We start from the raw sequence: 24,034 nt of genomic DNA on the forward strand, positions 1-24,034 counted from the left end.
ATGCTCATATAAGGCTTCATCGTTTCTTCCGAGTCTAGCATTAAAATCCCCTGCTAGTATCAATACCGCGTCCGGTCACTCTTGTATCTGTTTATGAATAAAGAGCTCAAGCTTATGTATATTACTTATCACCTGGTGCTTTTGCCGTTGAGGTGGAATGTAAACATTTACAAGAATAAGTCGAACTTGATTTAGTACTAGCAGTAGCGACATTGCAATTTCGGGAAGATAATTTAAAGAGTTCATTGTAACATTTAGTGCAGTCGAAACCAGCACTGTGAGGCCACCTTTAGGTCTTCCACCGGTGGTGCTTGGCGAAACCTTCAACGAGTATGAGGAAAAATCCCTCAGCTCCACAGGCTCTGTGGTCCAGGTTTCTTGCATCAATATAAGGTCCTGTTTACTTATATAATCCAAGAACATCCGATCTTGTAACTTACTCCTCCATCCTGCAATATTCCACAATATAAGTGAAAGTTTGTGTTTGCGGGGGCTCTTATTTTGTCAGAATACACTTTGGTGTGGACGAGCAATACTCCCCTTAATTAATTGGTTGAATACCACGGGATTGTGTAATGGGCTGTTAACAGCTGGTGAATGAATTATTGCCTCGCAGGTGATTGCCGGTCTACTGACATTAGAGATTATCGCCATGGGGAAATGAGGTCTCGCCAGAATTTGTCATTTGGGAGGAGAACCTTCTTCCTTATCCAGATATCTGACATCTGTCCACGATGGAACAGAACATGTATTTAGAATAGTCTTCTGAGGAGGATCATATGACCTTATGTTGTTTACTCGTAAAGCCTCAGTAGAGGGGTGCTGGCAAGAAGGAATTGCCTTTAATATAGCTAAGTTAGTCTGCTGTGCCCGATCTGCTTGTATACGTCCAGAGTCCTTCGGGTCATATTGTGGTCTATCGCTAAGGGTAAAAGAAAAAAAGGGGGGTTCAAAACCCAAAATGACCAAATGGTGTAAAAATGATTTATTTTATCTTCTTAAAAATGCCCAACGCGTTTCGGCTTTACTGCATATGAGCCTTCGTCAGGGGACTTTTCTTTCTAGTTGCTTACAGCGCTTTCTTTACCTTCCTTTCTTGTTTTTCCTTTCTTTGTGTTTTTTATTTGGAAGTTTTTTCTTTTTCTTTTTTCTTTTTCATTTTTTTCTTCTTTTTCTTTTTCTTTTTCATTTTGATTATTGACCACCACTACTCCTCTTTTTCATCCTATCGCTAAGGGTAGTCAGATCCACTTGTATCCTCCTGGCCTGTAAAAATACAACCAGTTTCTGCAGTCGACGAATAATATCCCGTTGTGCAGTCTCTGATAACGCAGTGTATGTAGTAATGAGATTCTCCTCTTCTTCTATATAGAAGCTAAAAGATTCTTTGTTGTTATTTACTTTAGCGCTCTGATCTAACGGAGATGAAGTATAGAGTAGAGGAGAAATGTTAAGGGCAGCATTACTCTGTGGCGGTATGGGCATTTCACAGGCAGAAGGTGCCTTCTTTATTTCCATTTGTGGTGTCGGTATTAGATCTTTATTTATGGTTTTTATCTTTCGTTTGTCTGTCAGATTTGTGGTATAAGATAAAAAAGGAGTGTTGGAAGTGACCACGCCAGTCTCTGTATTATTCTTTAGCGGTATGGAGGCAGCACAAACGGGAGGCACGTTCTTCATTTCCATATGTGCTGTCGGTGTATCTTTATTTAGGATTTTCGTCTTATTTTTATTTGTAGTAGGGAGTTTAGATAGCTGCACCGGACACAGAATCCGTGTTAACCACAGCAAGAGTTGGGGTTCAGCTGTCTTCATGAAATATCTTTGCATCTCAATTCCCATCCCATGTAAGGCCTGTCCATTTGCGCGAAAAATCTTAGCTTTATATGAATTTCTAAAAGTCAAGAGCATCTTAGCTTTTGTGCTGTTACTATATAGGTATTCCACATTATACAGGTCCACACTCTTTACAAGTCCTGGTATAATCGATTGCAGGAGATTAATAATGTAGCATTTCCGGGCCACTTGCGTACTAAGGAACATTACACTAGGGCAGTTTAGTAGCACTACCTTATGTGGCATGAGTTTCAGGTTCCAAAACTGTTCCTTTTTTAATTGCTGGGTCCGGTTGTTCACTTGAATTGATTGTATTTCCTGTTCTTGGGGCTCTTGAATCTCTGTGGAAAAAGGCTATGTAGGGTATTGGCTGGTCTTGTGACCATAATAAAGCTATTCATTCATTCATTCGCTATGTAGGGTAAGCATCCATTGGTAAATTCATTGGTAGGATGCCCTGTTGTTTACTTATCCGTTTCTTTGGGTTAATTTCCTGATTAGAAGAACTAAGAAGAGCTATGCTCCCAGGCATTTTAATGTTTAATGTTTATAATTTCTTAAACTTTTATACTTTGTTTAATATATTATTTTGTTTGTTGCTTGTGTTTATCGTTTGTAATCTGATTTTATTGTGATACTTCTGTATTTTAACCTTTTTGAACACCGCCCAGAGAGCTACTTGCTATGGGCGGTTTATAAATGAAACAAATAAAATAAATAAATAAATATTACCTAAGTTTTCCCTGGTTTTCAATATAGATGTTAATATTTTAGAAAAGGTTATTATAATTCATTTTCTTGGCCTTCTTAGGCTTGAAGTTCTTAATGTTTTTACTCTTTTTCTCATTAGTGTTCTTTTTAGGTCTGCAGATACCACTCCTAGCTTTTGGAATTTGTGCAATGTCTATAGGTTGATTACTTGGACTTGATTTGGTCTCATAAAAAGCACTTATTTTCTTAAATTCCTCGGCTGCTGTTGTCAGCAGTTTGTTTGATTCAGTTAGAATTTTTTAATACAAATAATCTCTCTCGAGATTACACAAAGTCAGGAGTCTATTGAAAATATTTCAAGAAGCTGTTGGCTATCAAAACTGATAGCCTTGTCTGAGAGAGGTTCAGAAGCCTTGACACCTGAGTGGATATATGTATGTGGGCCACCCTGCATCTCTTTAGTCGCATTGACCATGAATACAGAATTATCTGTCATTTTATTTCTCATTTTAGATGTCTGTTGGTTATTCTGATTTTCCACTAGCTCTAGTTCAACAGCAAGGTTATTTTGGGGGAGATCCTCTTCCTCTCTGAAGTAAAGGGTTCCCCTTGTGTAAAACAACCAATCCAGAGTTGCCTCTCTTGGATGCTCGGAACTGACATCAGCTCCTTTTACGCTCCTTTCCTATTTATCTCCTTCCGTCCCTTTTTTTCCCTTCTCCAAATTTGATGGGAAGTAATGGGTAATTTTCAATTGCTTTACTTTATTAGAAGGTGGGGACAACCCCCTTTCAAGGGAGATTCCTTGATCTCTATATCCCTTTCTGATGCAAACCATATTGCTGTATCTGTTCCTTTAAGGGTTGTTTCTGGGTATTAAATTCACAGTTGCCACAGCTACTCATGAGGAGGAAAAACACAATAACTCCTCCTCTTAACTCCGTATCTTTTAGCACCCCAGTTTCCTAGAGTCTAATTTTTAGTTTCAATTTCCTTTGTTTAGAGTGTATTACACAACTGGGGAAGGCAGCGAGGATTACAAATAAAAGGCTTCCTACCTCTCTCTCTCTCTCCGGAGTTCATCAAAAGATTAGCAGTCTCAAGGAATTTTGAGTATCCAAGCTAGAGTCCTTGAAGTCATTAGTGTGGTAAAATCTCTAGTATAGAGTTTGGGGAACTGTTTGGAGGTTGTTTGAAGTCGTTTGGAAGCTGTTGTTTAGATACCCAGAAGCTTTATTAGTTTGCTGATAAAGTTAAAGGATAGAAGTGAGATAGCAGCAGCCATCCCCCTCAGGCAGCCATCTTCCCTCATTCCTTCATAGTTAAATGAAAAGTAAGGAGATGACTTGAACACAACTGGGGGAAAATTGACTGAGCACTTCTGCAGGCAAATGAAATGGCAGCGATGGCAACAGAGAAAATATATTTCTTTTTTCACCATTGTCAGCTGAATTGCATCCTCCTCAACTGTTCTGTTTTGTCCTCCAGAAGATCCTCCAGACAGTGAAGCAATTGCAACTTACTGTGACAATATTAAGAACATAAGAACATAAGAAGAGCCTGCTGGATCAGGCTAGTGGCCCATCTAGTCCAGCATCCTGTTCTCACAGTGGCCAACCAGGTGCCTGGGGGAAGCCCACAAGCAGGACCCGAGTGCAAGAACACTCTCCCCTCCTGAGGCTTCCGGCAACTGGTTTTCAGAATCATGCTGCCTCTGACTAGGGTGGCAGAGCACAGCCATCATGGCTAGTAGCCATTGATAGCCCTGTCCTCCATGAATTTGTCTAATCTTCTTTTAAAGCCATCCAAGCTGGTGGCCATTACTGCATCTTGTGGGAGCAAATTCCATAGTTTAACTATGCCCTGAGTAAAGAAGTACTTCCTTTTGTCTGTCCTGAAACTTCCAACATTCAGCTTCTTTGAATGTCCACGAGTTCTAGTATTATGAGAGAGGGAGAAGAACTTTTCTCTATCCACTTTCTCAATGCCATGCATAATTTTATACACTTCTATCATGTCTCCTCTGACCCGCCTTTTCTCTAAACTAAAAAGCCCCAAATGCTGCAACCTTTCCTCATAAGGGAGTCGCTCCATCCCCTTGATCATTCTGGTTGCACTCTTCTGAACCTTTCCCTACTCTAGAATATCCTTTTTGAGATGAGGCGGCCAGAACTGTACACAGTATTCCAAATGCGGCCGCACCATAGATTTATACAATGGCATTATGATATCGGCTGTTTTATTTTCAATACCTTTCCTAATTATCCCTAGCATGGAATTTGCCTTTTTCACAGCTGCCACACACTGGATCGACTTTTCATCGTGCTGTCCACTGCAACCCCGAGGTCTGTCTCCTGGTCGGAAACCGCCAGTTCAGACCCCATGAGCGTATATGTGAAATTCAGATTTTTTGCTCCTATATGCATAATTTTCCACTTGTTTATATTGAATTGCATTTGCCATTTTTCCACCCATTCACTCAGTTTGGAGAGGTCTTTTTGGAGCTCTTCGCAATCCCTTTTTGTTTTAACAACCCTGAACAATTTAGTGTCATCAGCAAACTTGGCCACTTCACTGCTCACTCCTAATTCTAGGTCATTAATGAACAAGTTGAAAAGTACAGGTCCCAATACCGATCCTTGACGGACTCCACTTTCTACAGCCCTCCATTGGGAGAACTGTCCGTTTATTCTTACTTTCTGCTTCCTGCTTCTTAACCAATTCCTTATCCACAAGAGGGCCTCTCCTCTTATTCCATGACTGCTAAGCTTCCTCAGAAGTCTTTGGTGAGGTACCTTGTCAAACACTGTTTGAAAGTCTAAGTACACTATGTCCACTCGATCACTTCTATGTATATGCTTGTTGACAATCTCAAAGAATTCTAATAGGTTACTGAGACAGGACTTTCCCTTGCAGAAGCCATGCTGGCTCTACTTCAGCAAATCTTGTTCTTCTATGTGCTTAGTTAATCTAGCTTTAATAATACTTTCTACCAGTTTTCCAGGGACAGAAGTTAAGCTAACTGGCCTGTAATTTCTGGGATCCCCTCTGGATCCCTTTTTGAAAATTTGCATTACATTTGCCACTTTCCAGTCCTCAGGCACGGAGGAGGACCAGAGGGACAAGTTACATATTTTAGTTAGCAGATCAGCAATTTCACATTTGAGTTCTTTGAGAACTCTCGGGTGGATGCCATCCGGGCCTGGTGATTTGTCAGTTTTTATATTGTCCATTAAGCCTAGAACTTCCTCTCTCGTTACCACTATCTGTCTCAGTTCCTCAGAATCCCTTCCTGCAAATGTTAGTTCAGGTTCAGGGATCTGCCCTATATCTTCCACTGTGAAGACAGATGCAAAGAATTCATTTAGCTTCTCTGCAATCTCCTTATCGTTCTTTAGTACACCTTTGACTCCCTTATCATCCAAGGGTCCAATCGCCTCCCTGGAAGGTCTCCTGCTTTGAATGTATTTATAGAATTTTTTGTTGTTGGTTTTTATGTTCTTAGCAATGTGCTCCTCAAATTCTTTTTTAGCATCCCTTATTGTCTTCTTGCATTTCTTTTGCCAGAGTTTGTGTTCTTTTTTATTTTCTTCATTCGGACAAGACTTCCATTTTCTGAAGGAAGATTTTTTTGCCTCTAAGAGCTTCCTTGACTTTGCTCGTTAACCATGCTGGCATGGCCCTGCCGGTACCTTTTCTGATCTGCAGTATGCACTCCAGTTGAGCTTCTAATATAGTGTTTTTAAACAACTTCCAAGCATTTTCGAGTGAGGTGACCCTCTGGACTTTGTTTTTCAGCTTCCTTTTTACCAATCCCCTCATTTTTGTGAAGTTTCCTCTTTTGAAGTCAAATGTGACCGTGTTGGATTTTCTTGGCAATTGGCCATTTACATGTATGTTTAATTTAATAACACTATGGTCACTGCTCCAAATCAGTTTGACAACACTCACATCTTGCACCAGGTCCCAGTCCCCACTGAGGATTAAGTCCAGGGTTGCCGTCCCTCTGGTCGGTTCCATGACCAACTGGTCTAGGGAATAGTCATTTAGAATATCTAGAAACTTTGCTTCTTTGTCATGACTGGAACACATATGCGGCCAGTCTATGTCCGGGTAGTTGAAGTCACCCATTACGACCACATTTCCTAGTTTGGATGCTTCCTCAATTTCATATCTCATCTCAAGGTCTCCCTGAGCATTTTGATCAGGGGGACGATAGATCGTTCCCAGTATTAAATCCCTCCTGGGGCATGGTATCACCACCCACAATGATTCTGTGGAGGAGTCCACCTCTTTGGGGGTTTCAAGCTTGCTGGATTCAATGCCTTCTTTCATGTATAGAGCAACTCCACAACCAATACGTCCTTCCCTGTCCTTCCGATATAGTTTATATCCAGGGATAACCATATCCCACTGGTTTTCTCCATTCCACCAGGTCTCCATTATGCTCACTATATCAATGCTCTCCTCTAAGACCAAGCACTCCAGTTCTCCCATCTTGGTTTAGAGGCTCCTAGCATTAGCGTACAGGCACTTGTAAGCAGTGTCTCTCTTCAAGTGTCTTTGGCACTTGTGGTTTGGCCTGTGGTAATTTTGCCCTTCTGAATTGATATCCTGTGCCCCTGCTCTCACAATGCCTACTTCTAGGCCTACCCCTTTTAAAATTTAATCATTTCTTTGGTCTTTATCTTTATGGCATTGAAAACATGAAGGTCTAAACTCTGTCTCCAAAAAGGATAAATACAAATTGACACTGGAAATTTTTATAGGCTTGTCACTGATGCCAATTAGAATCAAAATTACTAGAGATATTTCAGTGATATAATAGATTTTGGGAAGTAACTTAAAAAGCCCCCTAAAATTACCTGTTATAGAAGAAATAATAATGGGTAAGCAGCACCTAACAAGTTAATGGAAAGATGGCATCTTTTCATAAATCACTAACATACAAGATAGTTTCAATATTGCAGCACCGTTTGTTTCATGACAACTATTTTCACCTATACAATTTCCCAAGCAAATATATGAAACTCACTTTTTTCTGTTAGACTTCCCCCCCCCCCATTTTCTTTGTTTAAATTTATTGTTTGTCTTTAGGGTCATTGCAAGTAAGATATGTCAGTTGCAATATCTCTTAGAAAATGTGGATTCCAGCTTATGAAGAATGATATACTATCTGTTTGTTATCATAGTTATGTTTGAATGGCTTGCATATTATGTGTTGACCATTCCTAATGCAGTTATGGAACACAGAATGGTATATCTCAGATTTAATATCAGTAAAAATCCACAGGCGTTGGCTGCCTCTCATGATCAACATACAATTCAATGAACAGATAGGCTAGGATCCTAAGACAGGTTTGTTTCTACTCATCCCACAGTCACTTCTGTAACCAAAAGGGCTTTCAAGATGGTCAGGGGAGCTAAGGCGAAAAACCCAAGTTTGACTTTGAGGGATCCCCCACTCTGCTAGCATCCCCCCTCTCATAGAGTTCAGTAGGATCCCCGATACTCCTGGGATGCAGGAGTCTGTAGAGGTCAGACCAATAAAGTTCTCTTCCATGAAGTTCCTTAAATTAACTTGTTTAGGATCCAAGCTATAAAATGTTGGCAGTCAGAAGAAGCATTGATGGTAGATGGGCACATATAGCATTCATCTTTCTACTTTGACTGTGTGTTATTTAGTTTCTAAGTGAACAGAGAATTATCTATCTATCTATCTATCTATCTATCTATCTATCTATCTATCTATCTATCTATCTATCTATCTATCTATCTATCTATCTATCTATCTATCTATCTATCTATCTATCTATCTATCTATCTATCTATCTATCTATCTATCTATCTATCTATCTATCTATCTGAGTGTCTCTTTTTAGTGCTGTGATAGCATTATCCCTGATCCAGTCGGGATTGCTTAATAAATGTTGTGTGTGTATGGGGAGCGGGAGAGAGCAGAGCCTCTTTGATCTGTTTTACTAAAATAGTCTCAATGTTGTGATAGACACTATACCAACATTTAAAGACACCAATTCCTTGGGCTGGATGCAAACTTAAGATAGTTGCATTTACTTCCCATTCAAATCAATGGGACAAATTAGGGATGACTATTTTTCACAATGATTGCAGTGAGACCAACCCTTTGCTACCAGCTTATAATATACAAATTACTGCAGCTGCAGCTGTAATGGTTGAAATTACTTGACTGTTGCTGGAGCATCTCCTGGTAAGTTTGTGCATTTTCCAGAGTACAGATTGAAATGCTGCTACAAACACTCACCAAATGTAATCCAAAGCAAGGCTGTACTGGCCAGGGATCTGCTGTATCCCGAGGTAGTATCAGGGCCAGTGTGTAATGCCATCAACCCCAATCAAGGCCTGACTATTCTGCCTGCACTTCTACTTTGGATGCCAACAATTGCCAAGATGCAGAGGTGGTGGTGTCTCTGCCACACTGTACAGCCCTCCCAAGAGGGGGTGTCCAACTGGATTGTACTCTTGAGGGATTTTTTAAAAGAAGGAAACAATGATAACCATTTTGTTAACAGTTCCATCTAAACTCTTCTCACTATTATTAATCACTGTATTTTGGATTCAAACATTCCTAGAATCATGTTGAAAGCTACACATGAAAACAAAACAATAACAAACATGGTGTCTTGGTAGTGTCAGTATTAACCATTATTATTCAGCAGCTCTTTGACTGAAGTGACCCAGTGGCCTCAAAGTGCCGATTCAGATTAAGAGTAAATAAAAGTCCCAAGATCAGATGTTGTTGGACCCTTGCCATTGACCACACTAGCTGGAGCAGCTGATGGGACAAGATCTGGAGGGTCACAATTTCCCTGTCCTTGCATTAAATGAATGAATATGGACGTTAGAAATAATACAATTAGGGATGTGGTATTGCAAATATGGGCTAATATTTAACCATCTCTAGCCACTGGAATCTCTCCATTAATGTCTTTTTTCTTTGAATTTTCAAAAAGCTAGAATATACTAAGTGACTGTAATGTGTGGAAGACAAAGGGTGTAGAAAGAACAGATTACATTTTGCTACTTTTAATGTTATGTTTATTATTGTTGTTACTACCGGGAGAAATATTAGGGCTGAGAGATGGTGAGTAGCTCATGGTTACCAAGTAAACATTGTAGCTAATTTTCATTTTAAACAATAATTAAAATGATTTATATACAGGAAAAGTTTATGAAGTAATGGAGATCCAGATAATACATGTAAAGCACATCCAACTTGCATTTAAAGTGCATGACTTCCTCCAAAAATTCTGGGAAGTATAATTTCCCCCTCACAGTTATAGTTCCTACCACCCTTAACAAATGAAAGTTCCCATGATTCTGTGATGGGATTCATGTGCTTCAAATGTGTATTGAATGTGCTTTAAATGCATTGCGTGGATCTGCCCTAGGTATGCTGTGCATTCATTAGTGAATTGAAAAGAAGAATTTTTAAAAGATTTAAACAGTGAAAGGGCTCTAGCTCAATGGAAGGGCATATGTGTTGTATGCAAAGGTCCAAATTCCAATCTCTGGAAAAGACCATGGCCTGGAATACTGGAGAGGCAATGCTAGTCCATATCATCAGCACTGAGCTAGATGGTACCAAATGGCCTGTGTCTGTATAAGGCAACTTTCTTTGTTCCTAAAAGAGGAAAGAGACCCAAGAGACACAGGGACTTTGACATTTATTTATGTATTTTACTTACAACATTTATATACTGTGTTATTTAAAAAATCTCAAAGCAGTTTACAGAAGAAATTAAAACAATAGAATTATTGGCAAAAAGAGTTAAAACAGATATTTAAAAACATTCAAATAATGAAACCAACCATGAGTTAAAAGTAGATAAAAAGCATAATAGCTTCTACATGTCTAGGTTGTCTTGCCAAAACAAAACATGTTTTTAGCAGGTGTCAAAAAGGGTACAATGAAGGTGCCTGTCTATTATCAATTGGCAGAAAGTTCCAAAGTATAGGTGCTGCCACACTATTGATTTCTTACAAGAGCAGAACAAGTACTATGTGGAACCTGTAACATGGAAAGCGCACCGTGAACTTTACGTGGTAGCAAATTGGCAACCAGTTCATATTTCAGAACAGAGGTGTTAGGTGCTGATAGGTTCTTGCTCATGTCATCGGTTGTGCCACAGCATTCTGCACTAACTGCAGACCCTAAGTTAGGTTGTGCTGCATAGGGATTTCTGTGACCTTGGCTGCCTGGCTGCCAGTGTTTTTAGTTTTAGGTTTGGTTCAGGAACATTGCCTGGTTGTGGGATGCTGGATTTTCTGCCTTAAACATAGGAATCTTGTTGTGGTTAGTATGGTATTGCATTTAGGAAATCATCACTGTCTTTGGTTTTCCTTTTTCTATTTGCATTTCATTTACCTCTGACCTCACTCCCTTACATCGATAGAAGCAACAACAGTAGTTCCATGCAGTCAGCCCAACCCCCTAAAACCCACTGATGATGCACCTTGCTGGTTGCATGATGGTTTCTTCTTGCCCAATAGTGGTAAAAGAGACTTCACACACATGGGTAGTGTGGCTTCAATTGCTGTTACTCTTCTTTGTGAAATCATACGAAGCCATATTTTCTCTCTGTCAATTATTACTCACTGGAATTGGGTTTGCTGTGAAAATGAATTTATAGCAGCCCTCGGGATAGGCAGGAAAGTTCAGAGAATCTGGAATTTCAGAGAATTCCCTCTCCATGGTCCTGATAAGGCCTAGGACAATGGGGCGTATTTGCAGCCCTGGATTGAAATCCCAGCTGCCACTGAATAGGGCAGTTGAGGTAGCCTGAGCCAGCGGGCGTGGGAAAGAAAGGGCGACTGACCTGATTTAAGCTCATGCCCCCCAGAAGCCTCCCTCTTTGGATAGTGACACCTGTCCCTCCTCCCCTTACTTTGGTGTGTTCAGCAGGTTGTTTCTGGGCCAAGTTGGAATTTTTGCTCTGGTCACCCATGTTGGTGGGCACATTTTTTGCCTACTCCACACTGTGGTACCAGGATATGGGCTGACTTTGGGGCAAACTTACCACATCCACCTGGGGTTGTACGGCCTGAGGGTTGGTGATGTGCAAAGGGCCCTCTACTCTCCCTTGGGGTGGGTAGGGGGTAGGGGTAAGCAGAATGGCCACCACTCACCATATGCTCAGAGGCACATGTTACCAAATTCTTGCAGGAAGTGGATTGGACTATGAAAGACCAACCCAAATTGTGTTTTCATTCTGACAAATTTGTAGTGCAGTACAATATCTCAGAGAGGAATTCAGGTCTCCTGCTCCCCTGGTGCATTCACTATAGCTTCCCAATTTCCCTGCTTTTTAAAGTTTGATAGAAATATCTCTCGCTTCAGCACCTTTCAGAAACTACAATTCCCAGGATTCTCTGAGGGAAGCCATGACTCGTGACTGGTGTGGGTGTGACCCCCTGATTAGGCAGCCCCAGCAGCTTTGAGTCTGGCTGTTAGAACTCTGACAGTTGGTTTTTACTTTGCATGCCCAGCATTATCATTGGGTGCCAGCTAAAATTTCTTAAATTAATTAAACATCAGCCAGGCATTTTTTAAACTTTTAAACTGCAGAAGATGAAGGTCAGAGTATGGGGCAAGGTCAGTATAAGGATTACAGGTACTCTGTGAACATGGCTGATTTTTAACGAATTTCAACAGATTATGAGAACTCTCCGAGAAAAAAATCCAAAAGGGCTCTGGGGTTTTTTTCTGTCTTTTTAGACTTTGAACTCTCTATTCTCTCTGACTGTTTCGTGAATCGCCATGAAAATTGACAGTGTTGTTAAGCAAATGTTTCTGAGTTCAGGACTGTAAGTTTTGTAAGGTTTTTTTTAAAAAAATATGAGCTTGTCGGAAGCATCAGAATGGCTTGGGGGTATTTTCAATGTAACATTGCAGAATGTGAAAAATCCACACTGGCTATAGTATACAGACACTCTCGTGGCTGTATAATACATCACTTATAACCTAGCTCCCTCACCTATGTTTTACCTGTGCAGGTTCTTTTAAGGGTTAAGTTTAAAGCTTAATATAGTGGCCCTTAGTTCAACCTAGCCTTGGTGTCTATGTGTTTATTTCAACACTCGGCCACAACTCTTTCTCATTTCTCAAACCTCTCTCTGCAGTGAAGGGACAAATCTATAAAGAAGTTTGGAGCAGCCATTTCAAAATGCAGGGCAGGGCATTCCAGGCCGGGGGCTGCCAACCCTGCTTTGATATGGATATATTTGCAGAGGATCCCTAGTCAACCCTTCTTAATTTTCAATCAGAGATTTTTTTTTTGAGTGGTATGCTCCAGGCAACTGTGGTTGATGCTTAATGATGTCATTGGGGCACACCCATAAAATCTCAGCGTTTGGCATGCTTCTGACCTGGAAACCCTAGTCTTGATCCACCCGATGTTAAGCACTTTTTATGTTGCTTAGACTTCAGCAAGGAAGTTAAGCATCTGTCTAAAACAGCAGTGCATACATACAAAGAGATGTTCCTCTGAAAATGGAAAGATAAGTTGGGTATTTGAAAATGCACCCAGTGTTGAAATAGGAAGTAGAATGAATACTTACCACATTCCTTGGGATTCCTCAAAGGTCTTTCTCCCAACAGTCCCATTATTTTATTAAATAGAAGATTCCAAATATGCCATGGCTTTATTACAAAAGTATAAATATCTAAAACAGGATAGGAACTAGTTATCAGCATTGTTCAGATTGATGACAGGCAATTGGCTCTGGAGGTTTCCAGATGATGAAACAGAAAATAATTCAATTCTATACGAATAAAGAAAACAGCCAAGAAAAAAATAAACAGCAGCAGAGAGGAATGGAGGTAAGTTTTTAATTTCATCTTATCTGACCCAGCTCCCTCAAGGTTCTTACACCTGCAAGACAAAGCACCTAGCCTTGTGTTAATGAGCTAAAATTGAATTTCAATTCTGAATCTGAATGATACTTTATTTTAAACTGGGGTGGTGGTGAAGAAAACATGAAGTTCCAAACTCTGTTTCCAAAAAGATTAAATACAAATTGACATTGGAACTTTTCATAGGCTTGTCATTAATGCTAATTGGAAATTGAAATCGCTAGACATATTTCAATGACATAATAAATTTTGGGAAGTAAAAAAAAACAACCCTAAAATAACCTGTTTTAGAAGAAATAACAATGGGTAAGCCGCACCTAACACATTTATTGAAAGGTGGCATCTTTTTAAAAGTCACTAGCATACAAGATGCAGTATGAACCTATTTACACCTATAAAATTTCCCTAGCCAATATATGACACTCACCTACATTATATAAATGAAATTTCCCTTAGCTATTCTTTTTATTTTTCATTATCTTTTATCTTATTCTGCCTAAGTTTTCTGTTGTTTTTTTATTTTCTTTCTTTACATCTATTGTTTAGGATCATTACAAGTAAGATCTGTCTATTATATCATCTCTGTCTGGCTTCTGCATTTTTGTTAAAGAATGATATGTTATTTTTTTTTTATAGCTACAGTATTTTTTTTATAGCTACAGTATATTAAGATGGTGGGCAACATTCTCACCATATTTTCATTAACATTTGGTAGAGGTCTTCAGCACTGGAATAGATACGTGTAATATTGGGTTGGAGTCTCGGATGGCCTGCGTATTATCTGCTGACCATTCCTAATGCAGTTATGGAACATAAAATGGTATATCTCAGTTTTAATATCAGTAAAAATCCACAGGCCTTGGCTGACCCTCATGATCAACATACAATTCGATGAACAGATAGGCTAGGATCCTAAGACAGGTTTCTTTCTACTCATCCCACAACCAAAAAGGCTCTCTACATGGTCAGGGCAGCTAAGGAAAAAGAAATCCAAGTTGGACTTTGAGAGATTCTCCGCTCTGCTAGCATCCCCTCTCTCATAGCGTTCAGGAGGATCCACTGACCCTCATGGGATGCAGGACTCTGTAGAGGTCGGACCAACACAGTAATCTTCCATGAAGTTCCTTATATTAACCTGTTTAGGTTCCAAGCCATAAAGTGTTGGTAGTCAGAAGAGGCATTGATGGTAGATGGGCACACATAGCATTCATCTTTCTACTTTGACTGTGTGTAATTTAGTTTCTAAGACAGTGAACAGAGAATTGTCTATCTATCTATCTATCTATCTATCTATCTATCTATCTATCTATCTATCTATCTATCTATCTATCTATCTATCTATCTATCTATCTATCTATCTATCTATCTATCTATCTATCTATCTATCTATCTATCTATGGAGAGTCTCTTTTTTAGTGTTGTGATAGCATTATCCCTGATCCAGTCAGAACTGTTTAATAAATGTTGTGTGTGTATGGGGGAGAAGGAGAGAATAGAGCCTGTTTGATCTGTTTTATTAAAATAGTCTCAATGTTTTGGTAGACACATTTGAAAGATGCCAAGTGCTTGGGCTGGATGCAGCCTTTAAGACAGTTGCATCTACTTCCCATGGAAATCAATAGGACAAATTAGGGATGACAATGTTTCACATTGATTGCAGTGAGACCAACTGTTTGCTACCAGTTTGTAATATATAATTTATCATTGCAGCTGCAGCTGTAATGGTTGAAATGACTAGACTATTGCTGAAGCATCTCCTGGTAAGTTGGGCATTTTCCAGGGTATCAATCAAAATACTGCTACAAACACTCACAAAACTTAATATTGGGCTAATAATCCAAAGCAAGGCTGTGCTGTACAGAGATCTGCTGTATCCTGAGGTAGTCTCAGAGCCAGTGTGTAATGGCATCAACCCCAATCAAGGCCTGACATTTCTGCCCCCACTTCTACCATAGATGTCAACAATTGCCAGGCTGCAGAAATGGTGGTGTCTCCGCCACACTGGAACCCCTGCCAACAGGGGTTGTAGGACTGGTTTGTACTCTTGAGGGATTTAAAAAAAACGTTAAAAATTTGTTAACTATTCCATCTAAACTCTTCACACTATTAATCACTTTATTTTGGATTCAAAAATTCCTAGAATCATGTTCAAAGCTACACAGAAAAACAAAAGAAAAACAAACATTGTGTCTTGGCAGTGATTAATATTAACCATTATTATCCAGCAGCTTTTTGACTGCATTCACCCAGTGGCATCAAAGTGCCCATTCAGATTTAGAGCAAATAAAGATCCCAAGATCAGATGTTGTTGCACCCTTGCCATTGACCATTCTAGCTGGAGTTGATGGGACAAGACCTGGAGGGCCATAGTTTCCCTGTCCTTGCATTAAATGAATGAATATGGAAATTAGAAATAATGCAATTAGGGATGTGATATTGCAAGTATGGGCCAATATTTAAGCATTACTAGCCCTGCAATCTGTCCATTAATGTCTTTTTTTAAAAAAAATAGTTTTCCGCAAGCTGGAATATACAATGACTGTAATATGTGGAAGAAAAAGGGTATAGAGAGAACATGTTTTGTTATGCTACTTTACTATCATTATCATTAATAAATATCATTAATATTGTTGATCCTACTGGAAACAATATAAGGGCTCCTACTGGGAGGAAGGGCAGGATATCAATCTAATAAATAAATATATAAATAAAATATTACTATTACCATTATTTTTACTTAACTTTATTTCCTGCTTGAGAAGTAACATGGTACCAAAAAAAAGCTTCTTTGGAACAGAAGAATAAGTTTAAACAGTATTGAAATCAGAAAAGTCAATATCAGAGTCTAGAGATAAGTTGATAGAAGTTGTAGAAGAAATTTTAATTAAAAAAAAGAATTGGCCTATATTAATTATAATTACATGATGTAGTAACATAACTTCATTGTGTTTCTTTTCTCTTTTTTAATTACTATTAGATTATGTAAATTAAACTATGATTTCTTTTCAGTCCCTCTGCATTTGATGTGAGGATGTTGCTGTTGCTGTGATAATCTATTTCATTAATAAAATGTTTAGAAACTGGTTTAACCAGAAAGCATAGTGAAATTAGCCTGTTTACAGAGAAATGTGCTCTTGGAGGTCGCTGATTCACAGGGTCGCCATAAGTCGTAGTCAACTTGGAGGCATATAACAACAGAGAAATGATGTAAGGTATCACCTAAAATACTGAAACAAGTCTCACCATGTTCAATGGAGTTTTCTCCATAGCAAACTACTGAGAACAAATGATTGTGCACAATGAATTAGTCCTTTAACAATTTACATCCATATGCACATTCAGAGGATCCTTCACCTGATCAGCTTTCTCTGAGTAGATTGATATAGCTGCCTATACACATGCTGTTTTGTTGGTTTGTTTTAAATCACACACATAGCATTATATTTTCAGTCAGATATAGTGAATTAATCAGCTCATAGAGAAGCACTATAAACACAGACTTTCTAAAATGGAAAAAAATCAGTATTTCTCAACAAATGCTCACAATTACCTACAGATGATATAAACCAGGTTAACCAGTAGATCATTCACTGAAACAATTTGTGATACTCATGTTCATTAAGCAATGGCAATTGTAGAAAAGATTGATCATGGTGCTCTTTTGACAGGTCCTGGGTCCCTGCTTAAACAGAAACCACAATGAGTCTTTTCTTGGCGGGGGGATTGGCCTGACTTTCTTGGGCATTTGATGTCAATGGGACTTATTTCTAAGTAACTGTGCATGGAATTGTATCTGAGTGTACACATTTTCTGAGATTTCAGACTGGTTTCCCATAATCGTGCAAATGACTGGGGAGGTCAAATAGATGCTGATTTTTTTCCATTTTGCATAGAAACAGAGAAAGGGTGAGAAGGAAAGAGAGTAAAAGAGAAAGGTATGAACTATGTATAAATTATGGTAATTAATTTAACTTACAATACAATTTATGTGTTTAGGAAACTGGCATCAGAGATACTGAAATAAAGAACCAGTCTGCTGCTACAGAGTTTACACTGGCCGGTCTCACTAGTTCTACAGAATTACAGACACTTCTCTTTTGGATATTCACATGCATCTATGCTACTGCTTTAACTGGTAACTTCCTACTCATTTTAACGATATGTTCTTCCAGGAAACTCCACACTCCCATGTACTTCCTGCTCATCAATTTGTCCTTAGTGAATGTGTTGTCCATCTCAGTTACAACTCCAAAATTGCTCCAGACCCTTTGGACCCACATAAACACCATCTCTTTTTATGGCTGTATTACACAATTGTATCTGTTTGTATGGGCTTTGGGAACAGAGCTTTTTCTCCTCTCTGTTATGTCTTTTGACCGTTATGCTGCTATCTGCCATCCTTTGAAGTACACAGTCATCATGAGGAAGGAAGTGTGTGTTGGCATAGCCAGTGGGGTGTGGGGTGCTGGGATTGTCAATTCTGCTGTTTATACTGGACTTATGCTGAAGCTTTCCTTCTGCAACTCTAACATAATCAACCATTTCTTCTGTGATATACCCCCACTTTTACAGCTTTCATGCTCTGATACCAGCCTGAATGAGATGATGGCTTTTGTGGCAGATGTGATCTTTGGGATTTGTAGCTGTGGGTTGACCCTAACATCTTACTTTTTTATCCTGAGAGCTATCTTCAGAATCCGTTCCACTGAAGGGAAAAAGAAAGCTTTCTCCACATGTTCCTCTCATCTCATTGTAGTCAGTTTTTTCTTCTCTTCAGTCATTTACACATATATCAGGCCCAGCTCAGATTACTCTCCAGAGAAAGACAAATTTGTTTCTCTCCTTTATTCGGTAGTAACTCCAGTTGTTAATCCACTCATATATTCTCTGAGAAACAAAGAAGTAAAAGAGGCACTCAAGGCAATTATTGGAAGAGGCAGGCTGCTCCGGAGACCTCAAGTCTGATCTGCAAAGATCTTCTATAACACCACTGCTGCTACTGGTGTTAGGAGGAGTAGCTGAATAGGGGAAAAGTTGGCAGAAGTAAACTGATGGATTGTTCATGTTCAACAAAATATGTTCCATATGTTTGGGAATCAATTGTGGAACATAAAAGCAGAGTTTTCTTATCAGTATGTGTAATAGCTTTTTAGTGAAAATACATCCAATTGGATCCTAAAATCTTCCTCTTCATTGCTGACTGGTGTTTTGAAATGAAAACTCTGCGACTCAACAGACAAAGGAGTTCTTCATAAGTAATCTCTGTGTTAGCTTTGCTGTTGGAGTGTAGGACATCAGAATGGTCAGTTGTGCAGTTCAGACTAGACTTATGCTGCAACTGTTCTTTTGCAAGTTTAACAGCATTGATCATTTCATCTGCAATCGTTCCCACTTTTCAAACTCTCATACACTGATGCCAGCTTGAAAGAGGCTATGCTACTTCTTGGATTTTTGTAATTCTTAGACTAACTTAGAAATATACCAACAGTGTGATTTGGGTTCCTTTGGGGGAAAGTGGATCAGTGGATCCACAGGTGCATTACAAGCCCTGCAGGCTCACACTGGCTAAGACATAAGGTGCTGACCATCCCATCCTGCTGCGCCAGCTCCATGCTAGTCTGGCTAAAGTGTCCAAACCTCAGGATTCTTGGAGGGTCTCCCAAGCTTCAGTTCCCAGCCAGTTCCCAGGCACTTTATCCCTGCAATAAGAAATTGCCTAGGCTCCTCTCTGGTGCCGGTCAGTGAAGTGATGAACCAGTCATGACCTCCCTCTATCCATCATCACTGGCAGGTTAGGATTATGCTCCAAGTCTTTCAAATATGTAAGTTGTAGGCCTTCATCTTACACATACAATATAATGCCACAATGCAAAAACAGTTTTGGAAGCCATTCACCAAAATATTTTAAACTGCTTAGATGATTTGACAATGAATCACTAAAAGTGAAAAATAAAAATAAATGCTTTGGCTTCCTCACAGCACACCTCATGGTTATTGGTTTGATAATTCACAAATTTATTATCATTATTCATAAATTAAAATGCATTCATTTATTTGTTCCCTCACAGATAAATATTCCTGCCAAAGGAGCTGAGGGTGGCAACTTTGTGGTGTTGTTGATTATGGTTGCATCATCTCACAATTACAATAAATTTATTTTTAGAGCATAGTGTTTTGTTTTGGGGTGCTTGCCAGCTTTCTACCTTGACATTTGTTGCTATTTAATTTGCTTTGAGAACCTATGAGACTTTAGATCTAGAACCATGAGTGGTGGTGTGATCCAGACAATCTTAAGCACTTTTTAGATTCTTTTTACTCCACTGAGAGGATTAATTATGCCTTATATCTGAAAGTTGAATGTATGAATGTTCAGTGGTCCAATCGCCACCTCCTTAAATAGGCAAGGACCACCTCTTCTCGCAAGAAGGCATTAATCACCTCCCGGGCCCATCACACTGCCGGCTAGTTTTTATCAGTCATGAGGGGCAAGTGGCAAGATCCCAAGTGGTTGCCCAGACCAAACCAAGCACCTTATTCACATCCTTGAGCTCTACTAACTGAAACATATCCAACACAACACGGCAAGACAGTGTTCTGGATACCTCTTGAGACTCATCCACTACAGCTGTGGAGATAATGGCCTGGCAGACACCAGAGAATTTACCCTCAGAATGCTTTGCAAACAAGTCACATCAAGTGCTATTGTTTCCACCAGTTCCTGTAAGCCAGTGTCAGACCTCGTACATCCCAGAAAAGCTCTGCTGGACTGCATAATGAAGCTGTAGTGGAGGCAGCGAAGTATACCTTCTTTGCCACCCTCACGGCCACTGAGTAGGCCCGATAATGAGCACTCACCAGTGTTCTATTGTATTCTTCTGCTGTTTTTTCCCTCCATTTTCCTGACTAATTTCCTTGAGTGAATCTCTTAGATTCGTTAGCTCTTAAATTCTCACCTTTGGTGTTTTGATTCTGTGGCTATGTATTTATACAGTGTGTATTTCCTTTAATAGCTGGTTGACCATAATAAATATGTTGTTGTTGCTCTGTAGGACTGCCTCAAAACCTCATTTCATGCTCTGGTTCTATCTTTGTAAAGAAAGCAAGTAATGCAAAGACACAATAAGTGTCTAGTGGTCTGTCATTCACAGCAAACTAAATCAAGTAGCACTGATGTTGCCTTATTTTTTTTTTATATAGTTTTTATTCAAATTTTTCCAAAAAACAAACAAAACAGAATAAGAAAAAACATAACAATACTACAACAAAAAAATAAAAATAAAATGGTTGACTTCCGATTTGTCACAGATCAGCTATAAGTATATAATATACATCAAACCTGTCCCTTAATATGTACATACAGAATCCCTTTTCTCCATAAGCTGTCTTAATTAATCATCAAATCCCAGTATCATCATTTTATTTTGATCTTTCGACAAAAAGTCTAAGAGAGGCTTCCAATCCTTAAGGAATGTATCTGTCGATTTTTCTCTAAGTAAACACGTCAATTTATCCATTTCTACTAAGTCCATTAATTTCAGTAGCCATTCTTCCATTGTTGGTATTGATTCCATTTTCCACTTTTGTGCATATAATAATCTTGCTGCCGTAATCATATATAATAATATTCTTCCATATTTCTTTTCTATTTGTTTATCCATAAAACCCAGTAAAAAAAATTCTGGTTTTGACTGAATATTTATCTTTAAAATTTTTTGCATCTTCCTACCTATCTGTGCCCAGAATAATTTCGCCTTTTTACATGACCACCACATATGATAAAAAGATCCTTCTTGTTGTTTACATTTCCAACAAACATTAGAGACATTACTATACATTTTTGACAGCTTTTCTGGAGTCATGTACCAACGGTACATCATTTTATAAAAATTTTCTTTAAGATTATAACATAATGTAAATTTCAAGCCTTTTTTCCACATATTTTCCCATTGATCCATTTGTATATTATGACCAAAATTTTTTGCCCACTTTACCATGCACTCTTTTACTTGTTCTTCCTCCATATCCATTTTCAATAAAAGTTTATACATTTTTGCAATTATGTTTTCATCATTTGTATACAAACCTATTTCAAAATCAGATTTACTTATTTCAAACCCATACATTTTCTTGTCCATTTTATATCTTTCTAACAATTGTAAATAGGCAAACCAATGAAAACTATATCCTTCCTTTATCAATTGTTCTCTCTCTTTCATTATATATTCTCCATGTACATTTTCTAATAGTTCTTGATAAGTTAACCATTTCTCTTTTCCAGACATTTCTCTTCTATAAAACGCTTCTTGACTTGAGACACATAATGGTATTTTCGAATAAAACCTTGGTTTGTATCTATTCCATATTTTCAACAGAGAACGTCTTATAAAATGATTGTTGAAGTCTACGTTTACTTTTACTTTGTCATACCATAGATATCCATGCCATCCCCACTTCAGATTGTGGCCCTCCAAATCCAATAGTCTTTTATTCCTCAATAAGATCCATTCCTTTATCCAGACTAAACAGCAGGCAGCAAAATAAAGTCTCAAATTTGGTAATCCCAGTCCTCCTCTTTCTTTAGCGTCTTGAAGTAATTTAAATTTAACTCTTGGTTTTTTTCCTTGCCATACAAATTTAGAAATATCTTTTTGCCATTGTTTAAAAGGTAAATCAGAGGATATTACAGGTATTGTTTGAAACAAAAACATCATTCTCGGTAATACATTCATTTTTATCACAGATATTCTACCCATTAATGACAGTTGTAGTTTATCCCATCTTAGCAAGTCTTTCTTAATCTCTGTCCATAATTTTTCGTAATTATTATGAAACAGCTTTGAGTTTTTATTTGTCATGATGATGCCTAGATATTTCAACTTTTTTTCTATTGTAAAATCTGTCTTGTCCATTAACTCTTTCTGTTCCCTTAAAGTTAAGTTTTTCACCAACATCTTTGTTTTTTGATTGTTGATCTTAAATCCTGCTAACGGTCCAAATTCTTTTAATTTGTCCATCAATATATGAATTCCTTCCAAAGGGTTTTCTAGTACAATTATCAAATCATCAGCAAATGCTCTCAATTTATATTCTTCTTTTTTTATTTTTAATCCCGAAATCCTTTTATCTTGCCTTATATCTCTAAGCAGCACTTCTAAAACCAGAATAAATAAAAGGGGAGATAATGGACATCCCTGTCTTGTACCCTTTTGTATTTCACATGAATCCGTTAAGTCTCCATTAACAATTATCTGGGCCTTCTGTGATGTATAAATCGATCTGATCCATTTTATAAAGTTGTCTCCAAAATCCATTTGCTCCAAAACCTGGAACATAAATTTCCAATTCAAATTATCAAATGCTTTTTCAGCATCTAAAAAAATCAAAGCTGCTTGTTTATCATTTCGTTGTTCTAAATATTCCAACACATTCAAAACATTCCTGACGTTGTCACGTAATTGTCTTTTAGGTAAAAACCCTGATTGATCTTCCTGAATAAATTGTTGCAATATTATTTTCAATCTTTCAGCCAAAATCATTGTAAAAATTTTATAGTCATTATTCAGTAGAGATATTGGCCGATAATTTTTTGTTTTAGTTAAATCTTGGTCCTCTTTAGGTATTAATGTTATATTAGCATTTTTCCAACTATCCGGTATCTTTCCCTCTTGCAAAATAGAATTCATTGTAGACTGTAAGGGTAGCAAGAGTTCTTCCTCCAAACATTTATAATACATTGCAGATAGCCCATCTGGTCCTGGCGCCTTTCCTAATTTAATTTTATTTATAGCTTCAGATATCTCTCTTGACGTAATAGGGCCATTAATAACTTGTCTCTGAAAATCTGTAATTTTCGGCAAATTCTGTTTAGATAAATACTCTTCTATTTTTTCAGATGGAATTTCTTGACACTTATACAATGTTGAGTAATATTGATGAAAAATCTTTTTGATTTTTACATTATCTGTCAGCGTCTCATCTCCTTCTTGTATCTTTAAAATAATATTTTTTGACGTTCTTTTCTTAATTTATATGCTAACCATTTCCCAGGTTTATTTGCAAATTCAAAAGTCCTTTGTTTAGCAAAATTTAATTTCCTTTCAATTTCTCTAACTGTCAACATTGATACTTGCTTCTGTAACATTTTAATTTGATTTACAATAGAAACTTTAGCTGGATTCTTTTTCAATTCTTCCTCTTTTTGTTTTATTTCTTCCAAAATTAATTGCATTTTCTGTTGTTTCTTTTTTTTTAATTCAGAATTACATTTAATAAAGTATCCCCTCATAAATGCCTTACTAGTATCCCAAACAATATTTTCACTTGTTCCTTTATATAAATTATATTCAAAGAACTCCTTTAATTTCTTCTTACATTCTTGTACTACTTTATCATTCTGTAATAAAGATTCATTTAGTCTCCATCTAAATCCAAGATTTTTTTTTTTTAAAGTTAATATCACAGGATTGTGGTCCGAAAAAGTTTTTGGTAATATATCCATTTTAAAAATATCTTTCGCTAAAATTTTTGACATCCAAATCATATCAATCCTCGAAAATGTTTTATGTCTTTCTGAAAAATAAGTAAATTCCTTTG

At 37.9% G+C, this 24,034-nt stretch overlaps 1 protein-coding gene across 1 annotated transcript; it reads left to right on the top strand.

Moving 5' to 3' along the window:
- Positions 1–13,324: 13,324 nt before the first annotated feature.
- LOC133367922 (olfactory receptor 13G1-like) lies at positions 13,325–23,292 on the top strand (the record flags this gene model as incomplete). The annotated part of the gene is made up of 3 exons (XM_061592009.1): positions 13,325–13,408; positions 17,438–18,367; positions 23,269–23,292. Coding segments are annotated over exons 1-3 (1,038 nt in total), but the record flags the coding sequence as incomplete, so codon positions are not given.
- Positions 23,293–24,034: the final 742 nt, after the last annotated feature.

This window comes from Rhineura floridana, chromosome 11 (assembly GCF_030035675.1).
Source record: "Rhineura floridana isolate rRhiFlo1 chromosome 11, rRhiFlo1.hap2, whole genome shotgun sequence".
In the NCBI taxonomy this organism is placed as follows: domain Eukaryota; kingdom Metazoa; phylum Chordata; class Lepidosauria; order Squamata; family Rhineuridae; genus Rhineura; species Rhineura floridana.